The sequence below is a fragment of the Petaurus breviceps genome, unplaced genomic scaffold (assembly GCF_028583685.1).
Source record: "Petaurus breviceps papuanus isolate PSGF00001 unplaced genomic scaffold, PetGlider_PUasm1.0 91041, whole genome shotgun sequence".
Classification (NCBI taxonomy): Eukaryota; Metazoa; Chordata; class Mammalia; order Diprotodontia; family Petauridae; genus Petaurus; species Petaurus breviceps.
In genome coordinates this window covers 37,301,660-37,324,301 of record NW_027187400.1, presented here as the reverse complement: position 1 = coordinate 37,324,301, position 22,642 = coordinate 37,301,660, and the positions used below count along the sequence as shown (strand labels likewise).

Below are 22,642 nucleotides of genomic sequence, written 5' to 3'. Positions count from 1 at the left end.
TCCCTCCTCCCTCCCTCCTTCCCTCCTTCCCTCCTTCCTTCCTTCCTTCCTTCCTTCCTTCCTTCCTTCCTTCCTTCCTTCCTTCCTTCCTTCCTTCCTTCCTTCCTTCCTTCCCTTTCCTCTTCCTTTCCTTCTTCCTTCATTAGTTGTTATTGCGCTGTTGTTATTGTTTTTCTCTCACACACCTCCCCCCTGCCCCCATGTTCTCCCCACCCTTTATGCTCTGAGATGGAGCACACTATTGGCAGAACCTCCCAGAGCCCTTCCCATTCCTCTCTCGTCCCCTCCACCAAGGCTTGGAGGTTGGCGCTGCATTCCGTTGGGAGCGCCATGGCCCCTTCTCCACACTGTTGAGTAGGATGCAGCATCCTTAGGCTTTGGTGCAGGCAGTCTGCTCAGCACCCACATTGCCCCAGTCTGGGGGAAGGTCTTTTTTAGCTCTCACAGTTAATTGACATCTGTGCAAGTTACTTAAGACACTACTGGTTTATACTTTTCCTTGTAGACCATTAGTCTTTGGCTCCTTCCCTTCCAGGTGTCTTTTCTTATGTCTGTTCTTAAAAGAACATAACATTTAGGAAGCTTACTTTGGGATTTATAAATGAGTGTTCTTTTTTAGACAAAACTGAATGTTCGTTTTCAGTCTAAATAAGACCTTTTAAAGAAGTTTCTGTATTTACCTCAAAGCTCCCCATGTGCCTGTGAAGCTATTGAAATGCCTGTCTTTATTTGTTGAGTCTATTCCCTAAGATTTGGGGCCCAGAGACCTGGTCTGTCACTTAAGACCTGTGAGTTCAGACAGGTCCATTTTCATACATGTATGAGGCTGGCTATGGTGACCTTGGGCAAGTCACTTAGCCTCTGCCTGCCTCAGTTTCCTCATCTCTAAAATAGAAGTAACACTATCATCTCCACGGCTGTTGTTAGGTTCAAATGAAGTAGTATTTTCAAAGTGCTTCACAAACCTTAAAGTGCCATAAAGACATGCTATTATCATAATAATCTTATTCTCTGAGCAGTTTGAACAGTCCCACCTCCGAGGTCCCTTCAGCTGTTATGATTATGGTATGGCAAATGTGGAGAGATATAAAGGGAACAGAGAGCATTGGCCAGCCACCATGCCAGCTGACTTTTGCTTTAGGATTTTTCCAGGGTCTGAGGTTTCTTTGCTGCTAAAAATCAGTCAGCGCACACTCACTTAATGAGAACCCAGCCTGGTGCTAAGCCCTTGTCAAGGGATGAACTTTTAGTCCAGCCTTGCCTCTGAGGAGTTGTGTTCGGTTGGACAAGCCATACACCTTTTCTGAGTCCAAGACTCTCAAGTTAGAAACAGCTTGTCATTTGTGTTTTTGGAGGGAGTTTGCATACCAAGCATTCTCCCACTGGTGAAATCCTAGGTGCTTTAACATTCTCATCTGTAAATCCATATGTCTTAAAGGTTGGTTGTTTCCTTCCCCTCCCCAGCAGAAATAGTCCCCTTTGTCTGGTCATTAAAATGAACTTATTGTCTCTGTGTCCCTGACTTCCTGGGTCTCTGTCCCTGTCCCTTCTCAACTTAGCCCCTTTCATAACATAACTGCAGCCTTTAATGAATGCATCCAGAAAAGTTTTGCCTTGCTTGGACTGCATCTGGAGGCCCGTGGTTTTTTCTGTTTGCCTCATTAGTAAATGGGAAGGTAACTAGACCTGTGAAGGTCCTTGAGTTCATGCCATACAAAGACGGGATCAAAGACCTGGGAACATTGAGTGGGGAGAGAACACACACCTTCTAAATCTGAAAGTAATATGTAAATGCTGGGTATCAGGAGAGATGCTTTCAGGGCACATGATAGCTGTCAAGAATTTAAAGGAATGTCATGGAACGTGGATTCTGTGTGTTGTGCTTAGCCTTGAGGGTAGGTCTGAGAGCAGTGTGTAGAAGTTTTGGAGAGGCAGATTTATCCCTGTTAGAAGGAAGGAAGGACAGAAGGAAGCAGACAGGGAGGGAGGCATGGAGGGAGGGAAGCAGGCTGGAGGGAAGGGAAGAAGGAAGGATGTAGAGAAAAAGACAGGAAAGGATGGATGGAGGGAGTGGAGGGGCAGGGCAGGAAGAATAGAGACAGTCAGGGAAGGAGGGAGGGAAGGAAGGAAGGCATTTATTATGTATCTACTATGTGCCATTCACTTTACAAATATCCTCACAACAATCCTGGGAGGTATTCATTTTACAGTTGAGGAAATTGAGGCAGACAGATGTTAAGACTTTCCCAGAATCTCAATGCCTGAGACTGGATTTGAACTCAGGTCTTCCTGATTGCAGGCCTAGAATTCCATCTACTGCACAACCCAGCAGACTCTGGAGGCCACAAGTTCTCTTTGTTAGAAGTCTTTAAGCAAAAACATTAGTTGTTGATTCATATTTATATTGTATGTATTTCACATTTAGGATATTAGCCATTTGAGGGTAGGCATTAACTCATTATGTTTTTATCTTTCACATCTAGTATGGTGTTTGACATATAGTACATGTTTGTAGTTGATTGTTGAAAGGACTAGGAAATACAGATTTAGAACAGGCAGAGAACTTTGAGGGCATCAGTTCCAACTTCCTTTTACAAATTAGGAAACTGAGGCAGATAGTGGTTAAAGTGACTTGCCCAGAGTCGCACAGGCAGTAAGTGTGTGAGGTAGGATTTGAACTCATTTCTTTTTGACTTCATGTCTAATGCTCTGTATCTATCACCCACCTGCCTGCTGAATGACCACTTGTAAGGAGATATGCTTATGGAAGTACAGGTTGGACTCACTGGCATCTGAAGTCCCTCCTAGTGCTAACCTTTATTTCCATTAGCTAAATAAAGTCTTTTCTCTCCAAAACGGATATGAGTTTTTTTTTTCCTGAGGCACTGACTTATTTGAGAAAATGACTATTTTTAAAATTCGCTTTTCTTGAGCCAACAATCTGTTTGATCCTCCCCCCAATATGTTTATGCTTTTTTTGAAGTGGTGGCTTTTCATAATGATGTTTTCATTCAAGTTATTTCATCCTCCTGTGTCCTTTGCCACACTCATCTTTCAGGGACCCCTGTCTCCTGTTTCAGAGCCATTACGGAATAATAATAATAATAATTAATAAATACTTAGTAAGGGGTTATTATGTACCAGGCACTGTGCTAATTCCTAGTTCTGCTGCCAGGAAGGTTCCTCTCTATCATGGGGACATACCTTGTACATATGAGCAGATTCCAAATAGGACTTATTTCCCATGAGGCACAAAAGCTCCTGAGTTCATTAAGAAAGACTTCCTGTAGAAGTGCCACGACTTCAGCTGTTTTGAAATTCTTCAAAGCAGAGGTGAAGTGGGAGTGTCTGTGGGAAACCCATCCCTCCATCCTTCCCCTCCCTTTCGGAAATGCCTATGCAAAGGCATGGTGCCGGGAGCCAAGTATTTTGTGGTAAGGACCATTAGAAGGCTGGTTTTAGCTGGACCAAAGAGTGTGTGAAGGGGAACAATATGTAGTAAACCTGGAGAAGTAGGTTGGTGTCGGGCTGTGAAGGCCTTTCCAGTAAGGGAATTTGCCTTGTACACTAGAGGTAATCAGGAGTCCTGCTCTACCTCCTTGAGCAGGAAGGCAGCCTGACCAGAGCTATGCTTTTGGCATATCTCTTTGGCCGTTGTGTGCAGGATGGGCTGGAAAAGTAGAGACCTGGAAAGATCACTTACTCTAATTTCAAAGGAGCTAGGTTCATATCCCACATTTGATACGTGCTCTCCGTGTTACCTTGAACAAAGCAACAGACCTCAGTTTTCTAATTTTTAAAGTGATGGAATTGGGCTAGACATCATGTGAGGTCCCTTCTAGGACATAGATCCAGGACCCTATAAACTTTTAGGATTGGCTATTATAGATTCTCCTGTTCTTCCCAGTTCATTATGTAACCATTGAAAATAATCTACAAAACTTCCATTCTCATATTTGCATGACAGATATCCTTGATATATGTATATATATACCATTCTCCTAAAGTCCCTTAATTTTTTTTTTTAAAGCAATTGGGGTTAAGTAACTTGCTCAAGGTTACACGGCCAGTTATTTCTGGGTGTGGCGCTAAGTATCTGAGCCTGGATTAGATTCCCCAGGTCATCCCTACACTGGGGCCGGTGTTCTTACTCGATGAGCCACCTGGCCACCCTGGTCCCTTAATTTTTAATGGCAGAGGAGCCAAGTGAATCAAATAGTGCTAATTTTTTTTTTCCTGTGACATCAAACTTTTCACCCTATTATCCACTAATAAGGAATCCACTGTGTTAATTGGTACACCTTGGTCCTTTGAGGAATGCTTAAATTCCAGGCCTTCTGGATTAAAGTCATAATGCCATCTGTGGTCTTATCTATTTTTTTGTTAAAGAATTTTCACTCCTTTGAGAGCTGGGTGGCTTCTTGTCTTGTATTATGGTTCCCTTTAGTTGCATGCTATATTTACAGAATGCTGTCTTTTTTTTCCTGTAATGTTTTTTTTTGCTATAAGAACTAACCAGACAGATTGATGGGAATATGATACATTAGGAAACAGCCTTTGTGTTGAAAGACCAGTAATGCCTGATCCACCTGATGTAAGATTTCGGTCTGTTAATTCTGTTCAAATTAGCCCGAATTGGGAACAGCACCTGCCTTCATTAAATTCGAGGGATCTTGTCCATTTGTTTTGTACCTTCTTTGCTCTAGACTCAGTTTTTTTTCAAAGATGTATTTTCCTGAAACTTGTCATTGCTGTTATGACACCAGGTTACCATGGAAACAGAGTTAAAATTCATTGTGACCATCCTAATAATAGATTTTCGGATAAAAGCCAATCCTTTCCTTTAAGGTCGGGGGAGTTAAGTGACACATTTCCAAAGTTGAGGGTAAAAACCGAAAACAATAATATTGTGTGTGTGTGTGTGTGTGTGTGTGTGTGTGTGTGTGTGTGAGAGAGAGAGAGAGAGAGAGAGAGAGATTTGAAACCAGTCTGTTTTGAAGAGTCTAACATGAAATGGTCATCATTTGATTGGGAGGAAACTTGTAAGAGGAAGGGGGGACATGAAAACATGAATTCTCATGGGTCTCCTCCAAGAAGCTCTGGATGGGTCTTTTCCCCCACTGAGTGGCCAGTGAATGGCTCATTTAAAAATAAAGGCCATTAGCCATTTCAGAAATAATAACAGGTAGCAGTTATATAGCACGTTAAGGTTTGCATAGTGCATTTTACATTGCTTATCTCATTTAATCCCAGAATTCCCCCTCTCTAGCCCTCATTAGAGCAGCGTTTTGATTCAACGGTTCTCAATCAAAAATTTCTTTTTGTTATGAAGGGGTGGAGTTGAGGCAGGCTAATTAATTAGCTATTAATTTAGAAAATCGGTAGCTTTATAGCAAGGCCACACACTGTGCTTTGAACTGGTTTGAAGTACTCTGCTGAGCTCACAATTCTTTTGGTCTCTAGTTAGACAAATTCCAGACCTAGAATGCCCTCCTTCCCTGTCTTTGCCCAAAGAATTTCTATCTATCCTTTAATGCTCTCTTTAGAAGCAACACTGTCTGGGAAGACACCCTTGATGTGCTTTTGGTAATTCCCTTTCCCTCCCCTCCCTTCCCCAATCCCCCAGAACCTCTCCTGTTTTTTGATGGCGCCCATCCAAGGCACTTATGTAATACTGTATGTGATGATTCTCTGTGTGGAGAGAGGCACAATAGAAAATTCAGCAGACTTTGAATCAGGATGACCTGGATTCAAATCCATCATCAGACTCTGACTGTGTGAGCTCAGGTCAGTCCCTTCATCTCTCTGAGTCAGTTTCCTCATCCATAAAATGGGGATAATGATGCCTGTGGAACAGGGGCTCTTAATATTTTTTTGTGACATGTTCCTCCTTTCAGGAGCCTTTTTTAATGTCCTTAAATGCACATAAGATATTGAGAAAACTTGTTATATTGAAATAAAGTTCTAGAAAAAAAACAAAAACAAGTTCATAGACTTTTTTTTTTTTTAAAGCAATTGGGGTTAAGTAACTTGCTCAAGGTTACACGGCCAGTTATTTCTGGGTGTGGTGCTGAGTATCTGAGCCTGGATTTGATCCAGGTCATCCCGACACTGGAGCCGGTGCTCTTACTCGCTGAGCTACCTGGCTGCCCCTAAGCAATTGGGATTAAGTAACTTGCTCCAGGTTACACGGCCAGTTATTTCTGGGTGTGGTGCTGAGTATCTGAGCCCGGATTTGATCCAGGTCATCCCGACACAGGAGCCGGTGCTCTTACTTGCTGAGCCACCTGGCTGCCCCTAAGCAATTGGGGTTAAGTAACTTGCTCCAGGTTACACGGCCAGTTATTATTTCTGGGTGTGGTGCTGAGTGTCTGAGAAGTTCCTAGACTCTTAGGTGCAGAATCCCTGCTTGAAAACCTCCCTTAGCATCCTAGTGTGAAGGTAGAATCACTATAATAAGTTTTTTAAAAGCTTGTGCTTTGATTTACTTTTTAATCTATTTACATGGATATGTTTTTTGCCCCAATAGAATATAAATTCTTCAAAGAGCTGTTTCGGTTTTGTCTTTGTACCCCCAACTCCTCGCCATCAATCACCCAGCATTATTAAGTGCTCTAGGTACTATAAGAAGTACCAGCGATACAAAAGAAGGAGCTTATGTTCTAATTGGGAAGAAAGTATGCAAAAGTTCTTTGTAGAAGACATATAATCAGACTACTGAAAGAGTGGAGAAAATAATAATGAAATTCTTCCTGAGGAAGAAAAAGTCAAGAATCTCAAGGGAAACAATGAAAAAAAATGGGAAGTATGCCTAGAAGTATCAGATCTCCAAGTGAATGTTACAAAACAGTAGCCATCAAAATGGATTTGTAGTGGTTAAGAAATATTGGTCAGTAGGCAGAATTGATTAGGTTCCTAACATACAGAAGGAAATAGTGTTTGTTATACCTGAAGATCCTAGATATAAGGAGGACTTCGTTATTTACAAACAAAAAAGTAGAAAGTCATCTAGGTATAAACCATGATTTTACACCAAATAAGAGTTCACCCCCTCTGCTGTAAAAGGGTGATATCATCATCATCATATTAGAGGAGCAATGAATCAATTGCCTTTGAGATTTATGAATAGAAGAAGAGTTCAAGACCAAAGAAAGGACAGAGATGAGTACAGATGGTAAAATGGATAATTTTAATTGAATTAAATAGTTTTTCCAAAAATAAAATCAATGCAGCTAAAATTAGAAGAGTAGCAGGTAAATTGGGAGGGGGGGGGCATTTTGCAGGAGGTTTCCATGATTAAAAGGCTTATTTCTCAGATTTAAAGGGAACTGATTCAAATTTATAAGAGTGGTAGTCATTGGGGCGGCCAGGTAGCACAGCGAGTAAGAGCACCGGCTCCAGTGTTGAGAAGACTTGGAGATCGAATCCCGGGCTCAGACACAGCACCCACCCAGAAACACCTGGCCGTGTAACCTTGAGCAAGTTACTTAACCCCAATTGCTTAGGGGTGGCCAGGTGGCTCAGCGAGTAAGAGCACTGGTTCCAGTGTCGGGATGACCTGGATCAAATCTGGGCTCAGATACTTAGCACCACACCCAGAAATCATAACTGGCCGTGTAACCTTGAGCAAGTTACTTAACCCCAATTGCTTTAAAAAAAAAAAAAAGAGTGGTAGTCATTCCCCATTTGATAAATACTCAAAAGATAAAAAAGGCAATTTTTCAGAGAAAGAAATACAAGGTATCAAGATCCATGTAAAAAATATTCTAAGTCATTAATAATAAGACAAATACAAATGACCTTATACCTATTAGATTGGCAAAGAAGGGAAGGTGACAAATGCTAAATGGGGCTGGTAAACTAGTGAGTTATTGCATGAGTGGCGAATTAGTTCAACTATTCTGGAAAGTAATTTGCAGCTCTGCCCATAAAGTCATTAAATACTACATATTCTTTTACCCAGTGATTGCAATACTAGGCCCATACCCCAAGAGATCAAAGAAAGAGGAAAAGGACCCATCCATACAAAATATCTGATACCATATTTGTAGTGTCAAAGAACTGGAAATTAAGGGAGTGCCCATCAATTGGAGAATGGTTGAAGAAATTATGGTGTATGAATGAAGTGGAATACTATTGTGCCGTAAGAATTGATGTAAAAGACATTTTCAGAGAAACCTGGGTTGATTTGTATGAACTGATGCAGAGAAAATGAGCAGAACCAGGAGAACAATTTATGCAATAATGACATAGAAAAAATGATCAACACTTAAAGACTTAAGAACTCTGATTAGAACAATGACCCACCCTGATTTCATCAGTCTGATGATGAAGGATGTCACCTGCCTTTGTAAAGAGGTGAGGCTTTTGTCTAAGGATGCATAATCAAAATGGTAGATCTTTTTTCTGCACATAGCCAATGTAGGAATTTGTTTTCCTTCACTATGATGATTTGTTTCAGGTATTTGTTTTGATTTGGTTCTCTCTTCCCCTCGAGGACCCTCCTCCCTCCCCCCCCCCCCCCCCAGAAAAATGCAAGGGGGGTGAGTTGGGAATCAGAGAAAACAGATTTTTGTTAACTGAAAAAACACAATTAGTTCATGATAAATAAATTGATGAATTAAAATGTTTCTGCTATCCTCCCAAAGACATAAATGAAAGGTAATCTCAAAGAACTGGAAGGAGAGAAGACCAGGATTAGCTTATAGAAGGTGGGATTGTAGTTGAGACTTAAAGGAAGTCCAGCAAAGCTTGGAAGCAGAGGTATAGGGGTGATAGCAATTCAGGTGTATTGACAGTCTAAATCTAAACTCTGAGACTACTTAATTGACTTCAAATTTCAGCCAAATATGTGCAGATGAAGGGAAAATATAGTTTAGAGGTATATCAGTAAAGCTGAAAAGAACCTTAGGGATCACCTAATTCACCCACTTCATTTCACAGTGGAAGAAAATGAACCCCAGGGTGGGGTTTGCCCAAGGTATAGCCCTGATTAGGGCTCTTTATTCTCCAACCCATGCCTGGGTATAGTGCCCCTCTATTGAAAGGGAAGTGGGATTAGGACACCACCGTGGTAGGGGAGGCAGAGATCTGAGGTTACCCTGAGAGGTGGGGGAAGCATCATGGGATGGAGAAAGGAGCTCACCCCAGCTGCCATCTGGTAGTTTCCTATTTTAGCTAATTATTCTTTTAACTAAGTGTTAAGTTTTGTTTTCCTGTGCTGTTGAAGGACCGAGAATGCTGTCTGCTGCCTCTAAATTTGGCACTCTCTAAATTCAGCCCCTTGGGATAAGGCCCCTTTCACCCTGCTCTGGTCCAAGGTCACACAGATGATAAGTGTTCGAGTTGAGATTTGAAACCAGAACCCAGTTTCATCTGTTTTTTCTCAAACAGCTACTTAATTGTCTACATGGTTCTCAGAGTGTTTTCCAGAGAATCTGGGGGGAGGGGGGTATCTCTGAAACCCTTTCAAAGGGTGTACAAATTCCAAATTAGTTTTTATTTCTACTATGGTAAATGTCTATAAATATAATCTACATAAACAAAAACTCTTTGGATGGAGCTTCAATTTTTAATCGCATAAAGGGATACTGGGAACAAAATTTAAGCACAACTGGTCTAGGTAGTGTCTGAGATTCCTTATAGTGCTAGATTGGTGATCCTAATGGGTTTGTGCCCCTACATCCTATCATCCTGTCTCCCCGATCACCCTATTGTGCCAAAGCTTCATCTGCATGTCATGTTGTGAGTGCCCTTAATAGACCATAAAGCTCTCCATGAAAACACAGGTATCATTCTTTAGCTCCAAGGGCCAGGCAGGAATTGATGCATAAAGTGGGCTGTGAATGTGGAGACCTTGTCTGGATCTGAATGAAGAAAGAGGGGGACGTTTTCATGCATTTAGGGTTCCTCTCAGGAAATTAAGAGGCATTTACAGTTTTACTTTTGAAAGAGCCCAGTTTGTAGGTTGAGTATGACAAACCCATTCCTGGAATAGGGGAAATTATTTGGCCTAGTGTGACTGAGAGGTCATTGTTGGATTTATATATGGAAGATCACTGACCACCTTTTTTTTCCCTTCACTTTGCTTTCTCCTGTCTAGTATTCAAATGCAACATTATTAAGGCCCTACTGTGTGTATAGTAGCTAGGTGGTGCTATATCATCTTCATGAATTCAAATCTGTCCTCAGACACTTACTTGCTGTGTGACCCTGGGCAAGTCACTTCACTCTCTTTGTCCCAGTTTTCTCCTCTGTAAAATGAGCTGCAGAAGGAAATGGCAGACTACTCCAGTATCTTTGCCAGGAAAACCCCAAAATAGCATCACGAAGAATTGGACTTGACTGAAAACCGAACAATGTGTATAGTGGTACCAGACCAGGTATCAGAAATGTAAAAAAACCAAGGAAACAAAAAAAATATCCCACCCTACTTGCCTTTAAGAGGTGCCATTCTTTGGAAGCAAGTGCCACATAAACATGAGAAATTGTTGTTACTGTCATCATGGCATTCTCCCCATCTCTAGTTGTCTTAATCCAACTTGGAGTATTTAAAATCCCTTGGCTACAAAGATGAGAATTCCTTCAGGGTCTGCTGGTGTGGTAGGAAATGGGCCTGGGTTCAAACACTTCCTTAATGCTCTCAGCTTCCTCATGTCCAGTGAGAAGTCTGGTTTCACTGATCTTTCAAGCTCTAAATCTATGTTCATATCGCAACTCTTAAAAGGACCTCTTCCATCTCATTTTAGCAAGCTATGTTGCTCTGAATATGGTTTACCATAGCATATCAGTATCTCACCCTGTCAAACCTGTGTGTGGGAAAGTTGTTAATCTTTCCCTTTTGACTCTGCAGAGCAAATAGTACTTTAGTCTTCTCTTCCTGACAACTTTTTCTAAAGTTTTGCCCAATTCTCTCTCTCTTTCTCTCTCTCTCTCTCTCTCTTTCTCTCTCTCTCTCTCTCTCTCTCTCTCTCTCCCTCTCTCTCTCTCTCTCTCTCTGTCTCTCTCTCTCTCTCTCTCTCTCTCTCTCTCTCTCTCTGTCTCTGTCTCTCTCTCTCTCTCTCTGTCTCTGTCTCTCTCTCTGTCTCTCTGTCTCTCTGTGTCTCTCTCTCTCTGTCTCTCTGTGTGTCTCTCTCTCTCTCTGTCTCTCTCTTTCTCTCTCCCCCCTTCCCCTCTTCCCAAAGGGGCACCTGGGGGAGGACAAGGGTGTTAAGCCTGATTATCCTCCATAGGGTGCTACCAGGATTCACAATGAAGAGGCATTTTCAGAGGTGATCTGTCCAATTAGTCATGACTAGAGCTTGGAGGTCCTGAGGCTTGAATTCAAAACTATAAATAGAAGATCTAGGCAATGCACCTGGGGTGGGTGGGACCTAGGGCTCTATAGCAGAATCTCATTTCTCCTTCAGGAGGGTCTTCTCATCAGACCCGTACCTGGGCAAGGCTCCCCCTGCTACTTACTAGACCTCAGTCTGGGGCTGATCATCCAGCCTCTGATACAACACTTCTGGTGATGGTGAACCACCAATCTCCTGAGGCTGCCCATTGTTAGGCATTTTTTTTCGTGACATTGAACCAAAATCATTACCTTCTAGCTACTTCTGCCCTTTAGAACCAAGCAGAACCGGAACCTAAGGACTCCTTCCCCTTCATTGTAGAGGTGTCCCCAGGAGGTTGTGACTTCCTCAGTGTCCCAAAGCTAGTATCTGGCTGAGCCATGCCTTCAAACCAGGTCTTTGTGTTCTCACCAGACCATCAAATCTTCTCTTCAGCCTAAGTTTCCTTGTTCCCTTCAATGGACTGCCTCAGTCCTGGACACCTTTCTCTGGATGTCCCCCAATTTGTCAGTATCTATTAACAAATGTGGCATCAGGAACAGGACATTGTATTCCAGCTGTGTTTTGACCAGGGTGACCTCCCCTGTTCTGGACACTGTGCTTTTATTAATCCAGCCTGAAGATTGTAATAGCTTTTTTGGCTACCATGTTGCACAGACCCATTTTAAACTTGACACAAATTAAAATTCCCAGTTGTTTTTCAGAAATACTGTGGCCCAACTGTACCTCCTCCTACCTCCTCTCCACCTGTACATTTTGAAGTGTATTTCTTGAACCCAAGCACAAATTTTTACATTTATTCCTATGAGTAGATAGGGAGCTTCCTTTCACAGTCAGAGGGACCTGGATTTAAGTACTGACTTCTGCTTCATGTTGGCTGCTGTGTGGTCCTGAATAATCTCTCAGTGCCTCCCTGGCAGCTGTCTTTAAAAAATGCAGAGGAAGGGGTCAGTCTGCTTTGGTGGAGGGAGTTTTCTCCTTGGGAATTCCCTACAGCAATGGAATTATAGTCTGGATTTTCCCCACCTCACCCCACCTTATTAAATTCTACCCTTTATTTTAAACTCTACATAACTTAAAAAAAAATTTCCTGACTCTTGGCTAGAGCGTTCACTATCCCTAACAGATTTGCGGTATCTGACTTCGGGAAGTCATTCTTTCTATGGTTTTGCACCAGACTGGGGTCTGGTGGTATATAAAAGGCCAGTGCTTTGTTTCATTCCAAAGAGAATACAAACAGCAAGGATCGATGCTACTGGTGTTTGATTTTCACTACAAGCCAGATTTTTGGGTTTTGCAGATTTAGAAATAAAACAAAACAAGACATTTCCTGCCCTCGAGAAACTTACGATCAATCAACAACACCCTTTCAGAGAGGCATCGCAGTTAACAAATAGTATTCTTAAAGATAAGAAAAAGAAGCTAGTGACTGATCAGTTCAGTGTACAATACTTGTGAACTACACCCATCTGCACAAAGGAATAGGGCAAGAATGTGTTAAAGAATGTCTCTTCATTAAAGCCATGCTAGATATTTATTAGTTGGCAACATTTGCTTGTAATTTTGGGGAGGTGTTTTTTCTTTTGTTTATGTTGTCGGAGTCATGTATATTTTGACAAGTATTTATTAAAGTAGCAGCCCACAGTTAGAGTAATAACAACTGATATCTAAATAATGCTGTGAGATTTATAATCATAAAAGTTGTTTAATTGCTTGAATATCAAATATTCATAAAAGTACAACTTGTTGATCAAAGTAAACATGGATTAAACACTGAGGATGTACCAGGCATTGGTATTGGTACCAGGTTTTGGGTGCTAAGGATGCCAAAAAGATGAATGAAACTCCCTACTCTTCAAGGGGTACCATTATTGAAGGGTCAGTGAGCATTAAGGACTGGGAGGGAGGATTCTGGAGGAGGCGCTTGAGCTGAGCCTCGAAGGAAGGTAGGAGACAGTTCATTTCCAGGGATGAGCAAAAGTCTTTGAGACTGAATGCTGAATTGATGCAAAAGAATGTAGGCTCTGTTGGCTTGAAAGAGGGATGGGCTCTGGAAAGATGGCTCCTCTTGCCAAGCCAAGTGCTTCCCATTTAATGGATTTTAGCCATGGTGATTTTGACCTGCTAAGCCTGAATGATAAAGGTGGCCTCTGTTTCTCAAATTTTTCCCACTGCCCTTCATTGCTTGGTTGAAAAAAATTCCTCTCAAGCTGACCATGGTGCATTTTCCTGTTGCATTTATCATCCTTGTATTTGTGCTGTGGTCCCCTTGGTATATTATGAACTCTCTGTGGTCAGGGGATGTTTTGTTTTTGTTAATTTATCTCTAGCCCTTTGCACAGTGCTGGGCACTCAGTAGGTGATGTGGTAAATATCTGTTTCATTCTTCACAACAGCCTTGTGGAGTAGGCACTATTATTATCCCCATTTTATAGTTGTATCAGCTGTGGTCAACCAAAATGACTTGTTGAGACTCACACAGTTAGTAGGTGTTTAGGCTGGATTTGAACCCAGCTCTTACTGACTGGTAGTCCAGTGCTCAATGCGTTGCCGTGCCACCTAGCTGCTTTTATGAATACCAGATGGTAAGCAAGCACCTTCAGAATAGGCCCATCTCTAGACCCTCGGCTTCCTAGCTCCTCCCATGTCCCACACAATATACTGTACAAAGTAGGTCCTTAATAAATGTCCATTATGCATTCACAAAGCAATGCCAGCAATGGTTGTCTGGAGCCATCTAAGCCTTAATGTTTCCTGTGTCATCTGTTTGGATAAGCCAAGCAGGGTTGAGGCATTGGTTGGCACCCGGATGGGAGATCACCTGGGAATGCCAGTAGGTTTTGAGATAGGGCACTGAACCTGGAGAATATTGGTTCAAATCCCTGTCTCAGACCACTGGAACAGGTGTGGGTCACTTAACACCTTTACACCTCAATTTCCCCACCCATAAAAGAGGGGTTTGGCCTCTGGCCCTGGTTCCCTACCAGCTCTAAATAATGCATCTATGAACTCCCATTTCTATAGGGATGCAGAGTTTGCTAATGAACCACTCTGGAAAGTGCTGTGTGTGTCTGCCGCTACTGCCCACACAGAGCCTGTGGTTTGGTTAATATGGGTCTCTGCTGTTTGGGCTGCCCACTTCCATGTGACTTTTCCAGTGCTAGGCAAAGTTGATGGACCAGGGAGAAAGGCATTGTTCCTGGACCTTAGTCAGTGGGAACAAATGCGCCTTAAACCAGCTTTTTACAGGATCTCCAATGCAGAGAGCGGTAATCTTTTCTGTAATCTGGCTGGAGTTAACAGCTGCCCTCCGCTTGAAGACCCAGTGAATGGGACCCCACTCCCCATCCCTACCATGCTCTGAATGGAAGAAAGGAATTCCTAATTGTGCATCTTCATACCCTCCGCCCATGCTTCCTAGCTCTGCTTTCTGGGGCCAAGCAGGACAAAGCTAATCCTTCTCTTCTTAGCCTAAGCAAGGAGGCAGGATTCAAAGGGATGAGGAAAAGATAATTTACTATAGGAGGAAAGGGTTCCTAGACAGACAGTTCAACTAGTCCACTCGACTCATCTCACAACTGAGGAGAAATAACTTGTTCAAAGCCACTCAGGTAGTAAGTGTCAGACCCAGGATCTTCAATATGCCTTCAGTTCACTGAGAAGAGCCCTTGATGGTGGCAAATGTGTGCCACAGGCTGCCCTCATCCTTCTGTAGAATAGGGATGGCTCATTGGTGTGTGTTTCTCTGTCATTAATGAGAATTCAGGGCCTTCTCATTCAGTGTGGGTGGGTATTGTCCACATCCTCCCATCAAGCCTGCAATGAGGGGTCTACCCATTGGGCTAGGGGCATTCTTCGGACATCAGATGTAGAATATAAGCTCCCAGAGGGTGCCCAGTGACTTTATGGAGAGCAGGCTTCAAAGTCCTCCCTCTGAGTTAGAGCAAAGCACATCACCCCAGGTAACTCTCTTGGTATGGGGCTAGGGGAACCTTTATATCAGAGGTGTCAGCCAGGCTGCGTATGGCCCATAATACTCTCAAGTATGGCCTGAACCAGATTAAAATGTGAAATTTTTTGAGCTTCCACTTCTAAGTGATTTGAGATGAGATAGAATCCAAAGGTTCTATCTGGATTGGTTTCTGGGTAGATGAGAGAGAGGGCAAAGCTGATGGGGCAGACCTTGGAAACTGCTCCAGGAGAGTGGTCATTCCCATCTCCACAGTGAGGTTTCATAGAGGGAATTATTTAATAAAATAAGTTAAAATACAATCAAACACAGATAATAGTATGTTCTAGGACTAAGTCCCTGTGTAGCTGCAGAGGTCCTTCCAGGCTATGGTTTCTCTTTGAGTGAGACACCACTGCTATGCACCAGTGAATTGTATAGAATGAATGCAGTGCTTGTGTTATTGTGTGGAATGAGACAAAAGACCATATTGCTACGCAGTCTTTTTTCATTTAAATTTTTAACTTGTTACTATCTTTTGATTTTTAAATCACCTTCATTTCCAAATATATCTCTTTGATATAGAGCCATTCCTTGTAACAAAGATTAAAAAGAAAGAGGAAAAAAAGCTCAGAAATGAACAGAGAGCAGCCAAGTCCAATGGTATAACCAGTGTTTTGTTTCCATAACTTTCTACCTCTGCAAGGAAGGGACTATATGACCTCTCCTATTAGACTGGAAGCTCCTTGAGACCAGGAACTGATCATTCTATTTGTATCCCTAATACTTTGTACACTGTAAGTGCCTAATAAATGCATTATTCATTTACTCAAGGGATGGGGATGAATTTTCTCTCTTCTTCACAGTTGAGCTCATTCATTGTAATTTTTATGTAGTTTTTTTTCCACCTCTCTTCTGTTTGTTCTGCTTGAGAAAAGATTTGGGAAGAGGGTATGTGATCCCTGGCTACCTGAGTGACCTTGGACAAATCACTTTTCTTCTTTAGGGCACAGTTCTTTTGTTTTTAAATTGAAGTGGTTGCATCCTTCCAATTCCATACCTACAATCCTATGCTTGGAAATGTTTACTGAATTATGTTAATTGGCAAGGGGGGCGGGGAGCGGCAGTATTTGTCAAAATGGGAGCCAGTGGTAATTCTATGACTTAGTTTAGCTCAGTAATGTCCCGACAAGCCCATCTGTCTGCATGTCAAAGATGAATCATTCTGGTTATTTCCTGTGTTGACGAAGACCGAGACCTGGCATGTACCCTTCCTTCCTTCCCTTACCCCTCCAGATATCTAGTACCTATAGCCTTGATCACAGCTCTCCTTGGGAAGAAAATTGGGGAGAAGTCTGGGGACAATAAGGGGAAGGGAAGCAGGAATATGGGCTGGAAACTGGGAGGAGAGGGGCCATTTCCCTCTGCCAAGTCAGAGGGTTGCTCTGAGAGCTGACCAAGACCTTTAAACAAGATAAAACCTGCTTCTTTGCTCTCTAAATTCCTTATAGATTTAGGGATTTGTACAACTGAGCTTGTCCAGACAACCAAAGGATCCAACATCCCTTCCCTTTGGCTCCCCAGGAAATGTCAGTATTAAAAAAAATGTTTTGGGTGGATTTCTGTCTATACTCTTAGGTTCAATAAACCAGTGCTTATTAAGTGTGATAGGTACAAGATTTGGTACAAAGATTCAAAGACAAAACTGAAAAACAGCCATTGCCTACCCACATGGACCTTATATTTTTTTTCTGTTTTCTCTTCTAGTAAAGGTTGAATGATGACTTTCTGGGATGTCATCAAGGGTATGGTTTGAATTAGATGGCCTTCAGGGTTGCTTCTATAATTTCAGCCCCTGGGTCAGAGCTATAGGCTGTTGCACACTGTCAAGGATATTATAGGGGAAATAGTCTTGAGCAAAATGCTTGGCACATAGTTGGTACCTGATAAATGTTCACTGAATTTGAATTTAAGTGTAGATTGGACTAGGAGGGACCCGAGAGGCTATTGAGTTCAAATCTCTTTTGATTCTTTTTTTTTTTTTTTTTTGCCTTTTGGAGGGCAATTGGGGTTAAGTAACTTGCCCAAGGTTACACAGCTAGTATTTTTGTGTGGGTGTTAAGTGTCTCAGGCTGGAACCGAACTTGGGTCCTCCTGACTCCGGGGCCAGTGCTTTACTCACTGCGCCACCTAGCTGCCCCCTCTCATTTGATTCTTAAGGAAACTGAGGCTTAAGTGACTTGGCTGGGATCACACAGTCAGTCAGGTCTGAAACAGGATTTGAACTCAGGTCTTTTTTATTATAAGCCTTCATGGCTTCAGGTATCTCTTCTAAGTCGGAAATTTTGTGATTCTGGTTAACAGCCTGAGGACTGGTAGTTGGCAAACATTGGTAACATCAAAGGACAGTCTCCAGAAGACAACATTAACTCAGGTAAATTTTTTGAGCTCTCACTACTAAGCGATTTGTGATGAGATAGAATCCAAAGGTTCTATCTGGATTGGTTTCTAGCTAGATGATGCTTCCAGAGAGAGTAAAACTGATGGAGCAGAGCTTGGGAATAGCTTCAAGAACATGGTCATTCCCATCTCCACAGTGAGGTTTCTTAGAGACTTTGTATGAGAGTCTCACTGTTCACCACGGACTCCAGTTGAGCTCCATTTCTCCACCAATTTCCTATTTAAGGAGCAAGAAGTGGGTTTTGCAATTGCTGTGACCTAATTTTAGGCAGGTTACAGCCAAGGCTAGTCATTTGCTTATTTAAAAAACATACAGTTACAATTTCCACATTAGCAGATCCATAGTACTTTTCATTGCATGTATGAAAGTCACTTTTAGGATAATATTTATTTTTTTTAAAACCTAAAAAATAGTACAAAGTGTGTTGTGTTTTTCAGATCCCTTTCCCCCCAGATGTATTTATTTTATGGTGTTTTGAGAGAGCAGAGTTAGAAATACTTTCCCCTCCCATGGTGAGGAAACCTGTGACATCTAGGTGTGTGTGTGTGTGTGTGTGTGTATATATGTATATATATATATATACATATATATATATATATATATATACACACACATACACACACATATGACTTTGGACATCCTCTCTTTCCTTTTCACAGAAGCTAAGTTTGAATTCTGTGGGTTTTCTCTAGAAAAGATGTGAAGTTTGGGTTGCTTATAATCCAGGTTTAATTTTATCTCTAGCCTTCAGCTTTTTTTCTTCTTCTTCTCTCTCTCTCTGTATATATATATATATATATATATAAATTTTTTTTAAACATCCCCATTCAGGATAAAGGTTTGGTCAATTTCAGTTTGGAATATCCAGGAGGGAGAAATTGAAGCATATGCAAATTTCTGTTGTTAATTTCACTCATGTGTGTATGTATGTATGTATGTATGTGTGTGTGTGTTTTTAAACTAGATATAGCATCTAAAATGTTGAAGTTTTTGTCATCTTAGGGTAGCAGTGGAAATAATCACATAAGCTCACAGTACCATTTATGCTCCATTGTGGGGGGGGGGGGGGATATTCTCCTTCTTCTGCCTTAGCCCAAAGGTAAGGAGAATGGAAAGCCCAACCAATTACAGGGCCCATCAGATATGTAATTGGTCCTAAGTCTGGGATTTCCCCCCCACCCCCCACCCCCGCCTTGTCATGAGCTAACATCTCTCCTTTGTGTTGGAATACAGAAGTGCCTCAGCTGGGAGAAATGTTGTACGTTTCCTCCCTCCAGCCCCTCCCCAGTTGGCTTCAAGGGTAGGGTAGCAGGGCTTTTGACCGTGTCTTTCTCACCTGAGCTCCAGACAGCAAGCTGCCCTGGGAACTGTAACAAGATGATTATCATGTGAGAAAAAGAGAGAGAGGAGAGAGGAGGGAGAGAGAGAGAGAGAGAGAGAGAGAGAGAGAGAGAGAGAGAGAGAGAGAGAGAGAGACAGAGAGAGAGACAGAGTGGGGCAGACGGAAGGGAGAGGCTGGAGGGAGAAGCAGCTGTCATTTCAAGCTTTTCCTTGGCGATTCTCGAGAATGATTTGGCATCCAGGATTTCGGCTGTTTTGATGCAAAGAAAAACAGGGCTGTTCTAAGCCCGGGCTCGGCTCGTGCATACCGGGCTGTGTCCGCTATGTACTATGTTGCTGCTTTATACCTTTTTAATATCCTTTCTAGAATCAATCTACCGCCGAGGGGCCAGAAGATGGAGGAAGCTTTACCGAGTGAATGGGCATCTGTTTCAAGCCAAACGTTTTAACAGAGTGAGTACTGCTGTGGCCGGGAAACTGCTTTGGGGGCTGGGGTTGGCGGGGGGCCTGTGGGCTGGGGAGGAGGAGGGAGAAAGCTGGGGAGGGATTGATTGTGCCTTTCTTCCGGGGCCAAAAAACAACAAGAGAGAGGAATGGGGGAGAGAGATGGTTGCATGTGAAGCCAGGCTGTGCTTTATTCGGTGCATAATGATGAGAAAAAGTCAGAAGTCCTTGCATTATTTACTGTCTTGGGTGGATCACAGAAGCGCTTTATTTTCTAGCTCATCTCGAGTTGTTTTCTTGATGTGTGTGTGGGTGTGTTTTTGTTATTGTTGTTTTTTAATCCTGTAATATTACATGTCAAGGTTCCCCTCACCCCAAATCATGATTGCCTCTAAAGATAGTTGAAAGGATTAAAAAAATATATATTTGTCTTTATATAGTCAGTTTCTTGGGGCTTTTGTAACCCTGATTGCTTAAAATTCTTACAGCTAGGGAACCATGCTGCTGCTAATGAGATAAATAAAGTGCCCTTGTATTTTTGTTAAGTTGGAAACTGGGCTATTCAATACCCATAAGGGTCTCCCAGGAAGCCCAGAAGAAGTCGACCTCCCGAGTAATGCTGAAATCCCAGCTGTGATCAAGCAGGTTCTGCCACAATGGGAGGCTCCCATTTTAGTACTATGGGGAGGCCAGGCAGGGATTGTCACCCCTAGGATACAAGGGAGTTCACTGAGGCACAGAGAGGGGCTGAGACTGAGCGTTTCTGTAGCATGGTCTGCAGCCTTTCCCATCATGGCAAAGTACAAGGTATGGACTGTCCCCCATTCTCAGGCACGTTGAGGTATTCTGCTCTGGGGGTGTCACTTCTGTTGTGTATTTCCTGGTTTTTATTATTTTTCTTTTTTAAATCTTCCATGAATACAACAGATATAGAGCAGATTTCAAATTTTTGTTTTGAAATTATGCCATTATTGAATTCACCTCAGATTGTAGGGGGCAGAATTCTTTAGTGGATAGGATGGGGAATAGGACCCAGACCTGTGATTTCATCCATAGGCAAAGTCCCTTTGCCAAAACAGGTTGACACCTTCTCTCCAACTAATAGTCTCAAAGTTGCCTCTAATACTAAGAGGCAGGCATCTTCCCTAAGGCTCACCAGTCAACATATGTCAGAGGTACCATTTGAAATCAGGTCTTCTGGGTTCTAAGGCCAATGCTATATCTCCCATACGAAACAACAGGCTCTAAAACCCAAAAGAGTGAGGCCTTGGTTCACATCCTGCCTCTGACACTTTAATAGCTCTGGAAATCCTTAATTTGTGAGCCTCAGTTTCCTCGTCTGTAAAATGAACATAATGATAACCTATACCACCTGTCCCAGGATTGTTTAAAGTCTCAAACAAGATAATAAAGCTAATACACTTCATAAACCTGGAAAGCAACAGAAATGTCTGTTGTGGTTTTTATGGGATCCACATTTTTAAAGTACCAGCTACTGTGCTAGGCCCCAGGGCTACAGAGATTATAACAGTTCTTGCCTTCAGGACGCTTACATTTTATTATGGGGGCATTTAAACATAAACAGGCGAGCAAATATAAAATTATCTGAGGAGAGAAAACACTACTTAGTAGGGGAATGTTGGAAGTCTTCCCAGAGGAAGTGATACCTGGAATGAGCCATTTTCAAATAAATGGGGAAATGCTATTGACGGATCCAGGGACTGAGAGAAGTTGGAATCCTTTTGAATGCCCTTTGGAATGTGACTGGCTGTGGTGTGTGTGAGTCATACTTCTTTGCTGTTGATATTACCAATGGTACTGTTGATATGCTTCTGGGGGTGCTATGGGTTGTCAGATGGATTTGGGTTCGGCTTCACTTGTGGGAGTGATCGTCCTAAAACAGAGGCTCAGAAGGTAATGGAGTGGCTAGAACACTGGTTTTGGAGTCAGCAAGACCTTCATCCGAATCTTGCTTCATTCTGTGGGACTGTGGACAAGGAGCCCATTACTGCTTACAGAAAGGAGGGAAAGAAGGAAGAAAAGAAAGACAGGATGGAGGGTGCAAAGGAAGAGAGGAAAGGGGGGAAAGAATTGAGGAACTATGTGCAATACACAGTTACAGAGCCCTAAAAGTTTTCAGATACTTTTCTGGTCTTAACCTTAAGCTGTGAGTCATATCCAATGGGCCCCATTCATTCTAGACATAGCTAACTTTAAAGGTGGATTTCTGTGTGTATTTTTTAAAGCCTCCATGACACAGAAAACCAAATTACTACTCTCAGATGTTTGTAGCACTGCGGGTACAAATGAAGCTTTTTAAAAAAAATGTGCTGTAAAAATAAGCCTGTTTATCCTTCTCTGAACCTGGGCTGCCTGTCTCATTCTCGTATCTGTGGCCAGCCTGTAAATTCCTGTAGTCCACTCTTTCCAAGTATCAGGAAGCAGACAATGTAATACTTGTTCATCTTTCCTTGCTTTGTCTCTCAGTGAAACTTGTCTCCTTTGTCAGTGGTTGTTTGCTGGCTTGTAGAATAGAGAGGACCTGGAGGGGGTGATGTGGGTGGTCACTTCACCTTTCATTGACTCATTTTCCTCATTTGTTAAGTGGGGGAGACAATAGCACTTGCCTGAAAACTCCCAAGTCTGTGGAAAAGCTCTCTGCAGACCTTAAAGCACCAGAGAAAGGCACATTTAGACGTGCAGCTGGGAGGACTGAGCAAGAGCTGCAGGACCAAGGCATGTTGAGCCTGGAGAAAAGAAAACTTAGGTGTCTCTCATAACCTGCAGGACTGTTGTGTGGTACGAAGAGGAGACTGTTCAGGTCAATTAAGCAGGGATTTATTAAGTGCCTACTGTGTGCCAGGTATTGGCCTAAGCACTGGAGAGACAAAGAAAGGTAAAAGACAGCCCCTGCCCTCAAGGATCTTACAGTCTAAAGGAAATGACTGACAAACAAATAGGCCCTAGATAAATCGGAGACGATAATTTCAGCTGAAAAGCTTTAACATTAGGAGACACTTGCCAGAAATTAGAGCAATCCCAGTGTGGAAAGGCTGCCTCCAGAGGGGGCAGCTTCTTCCTCATTAGAAATATTTGAGCCAAGACTTCAGT

At 42.4% G+C, this 22,642-nt stretch overlaps 1 protein-coding gene across 2 annotated transcripts in view; it reads left to right on the top strand.

Annotated features, from left to right (window-relative positions):
• PRKCZ (protein kinase C zeta) overlaps positions 1–22,642 on the top strand; it is a 239,807-nt gene that overhangs the window by 141,854 nt on the left and 75,311 nt on the right. Inside the window, exons 1-2 of one of the 2 annotated variants that reach the window (XM_069078744.1) lie at positions 19,000–19,134; positions 19,455–19,540. Coding sequence is in view for 1 of the 2 variants with exons in the window: in XM_069078743.1 (XP_068934844.1) it covers positions 19,455–19,540 (86 nt within the window). In the remaining variant the exon portion in view is untranslated. Of the gene's footprint in view, positions 1–18,999; positions 19,135–19,454; positions 19,541–22,642 lie in introns of those variants that run through there. The other variant, XM_069078743.1, reaches the window with a different exon arrangement.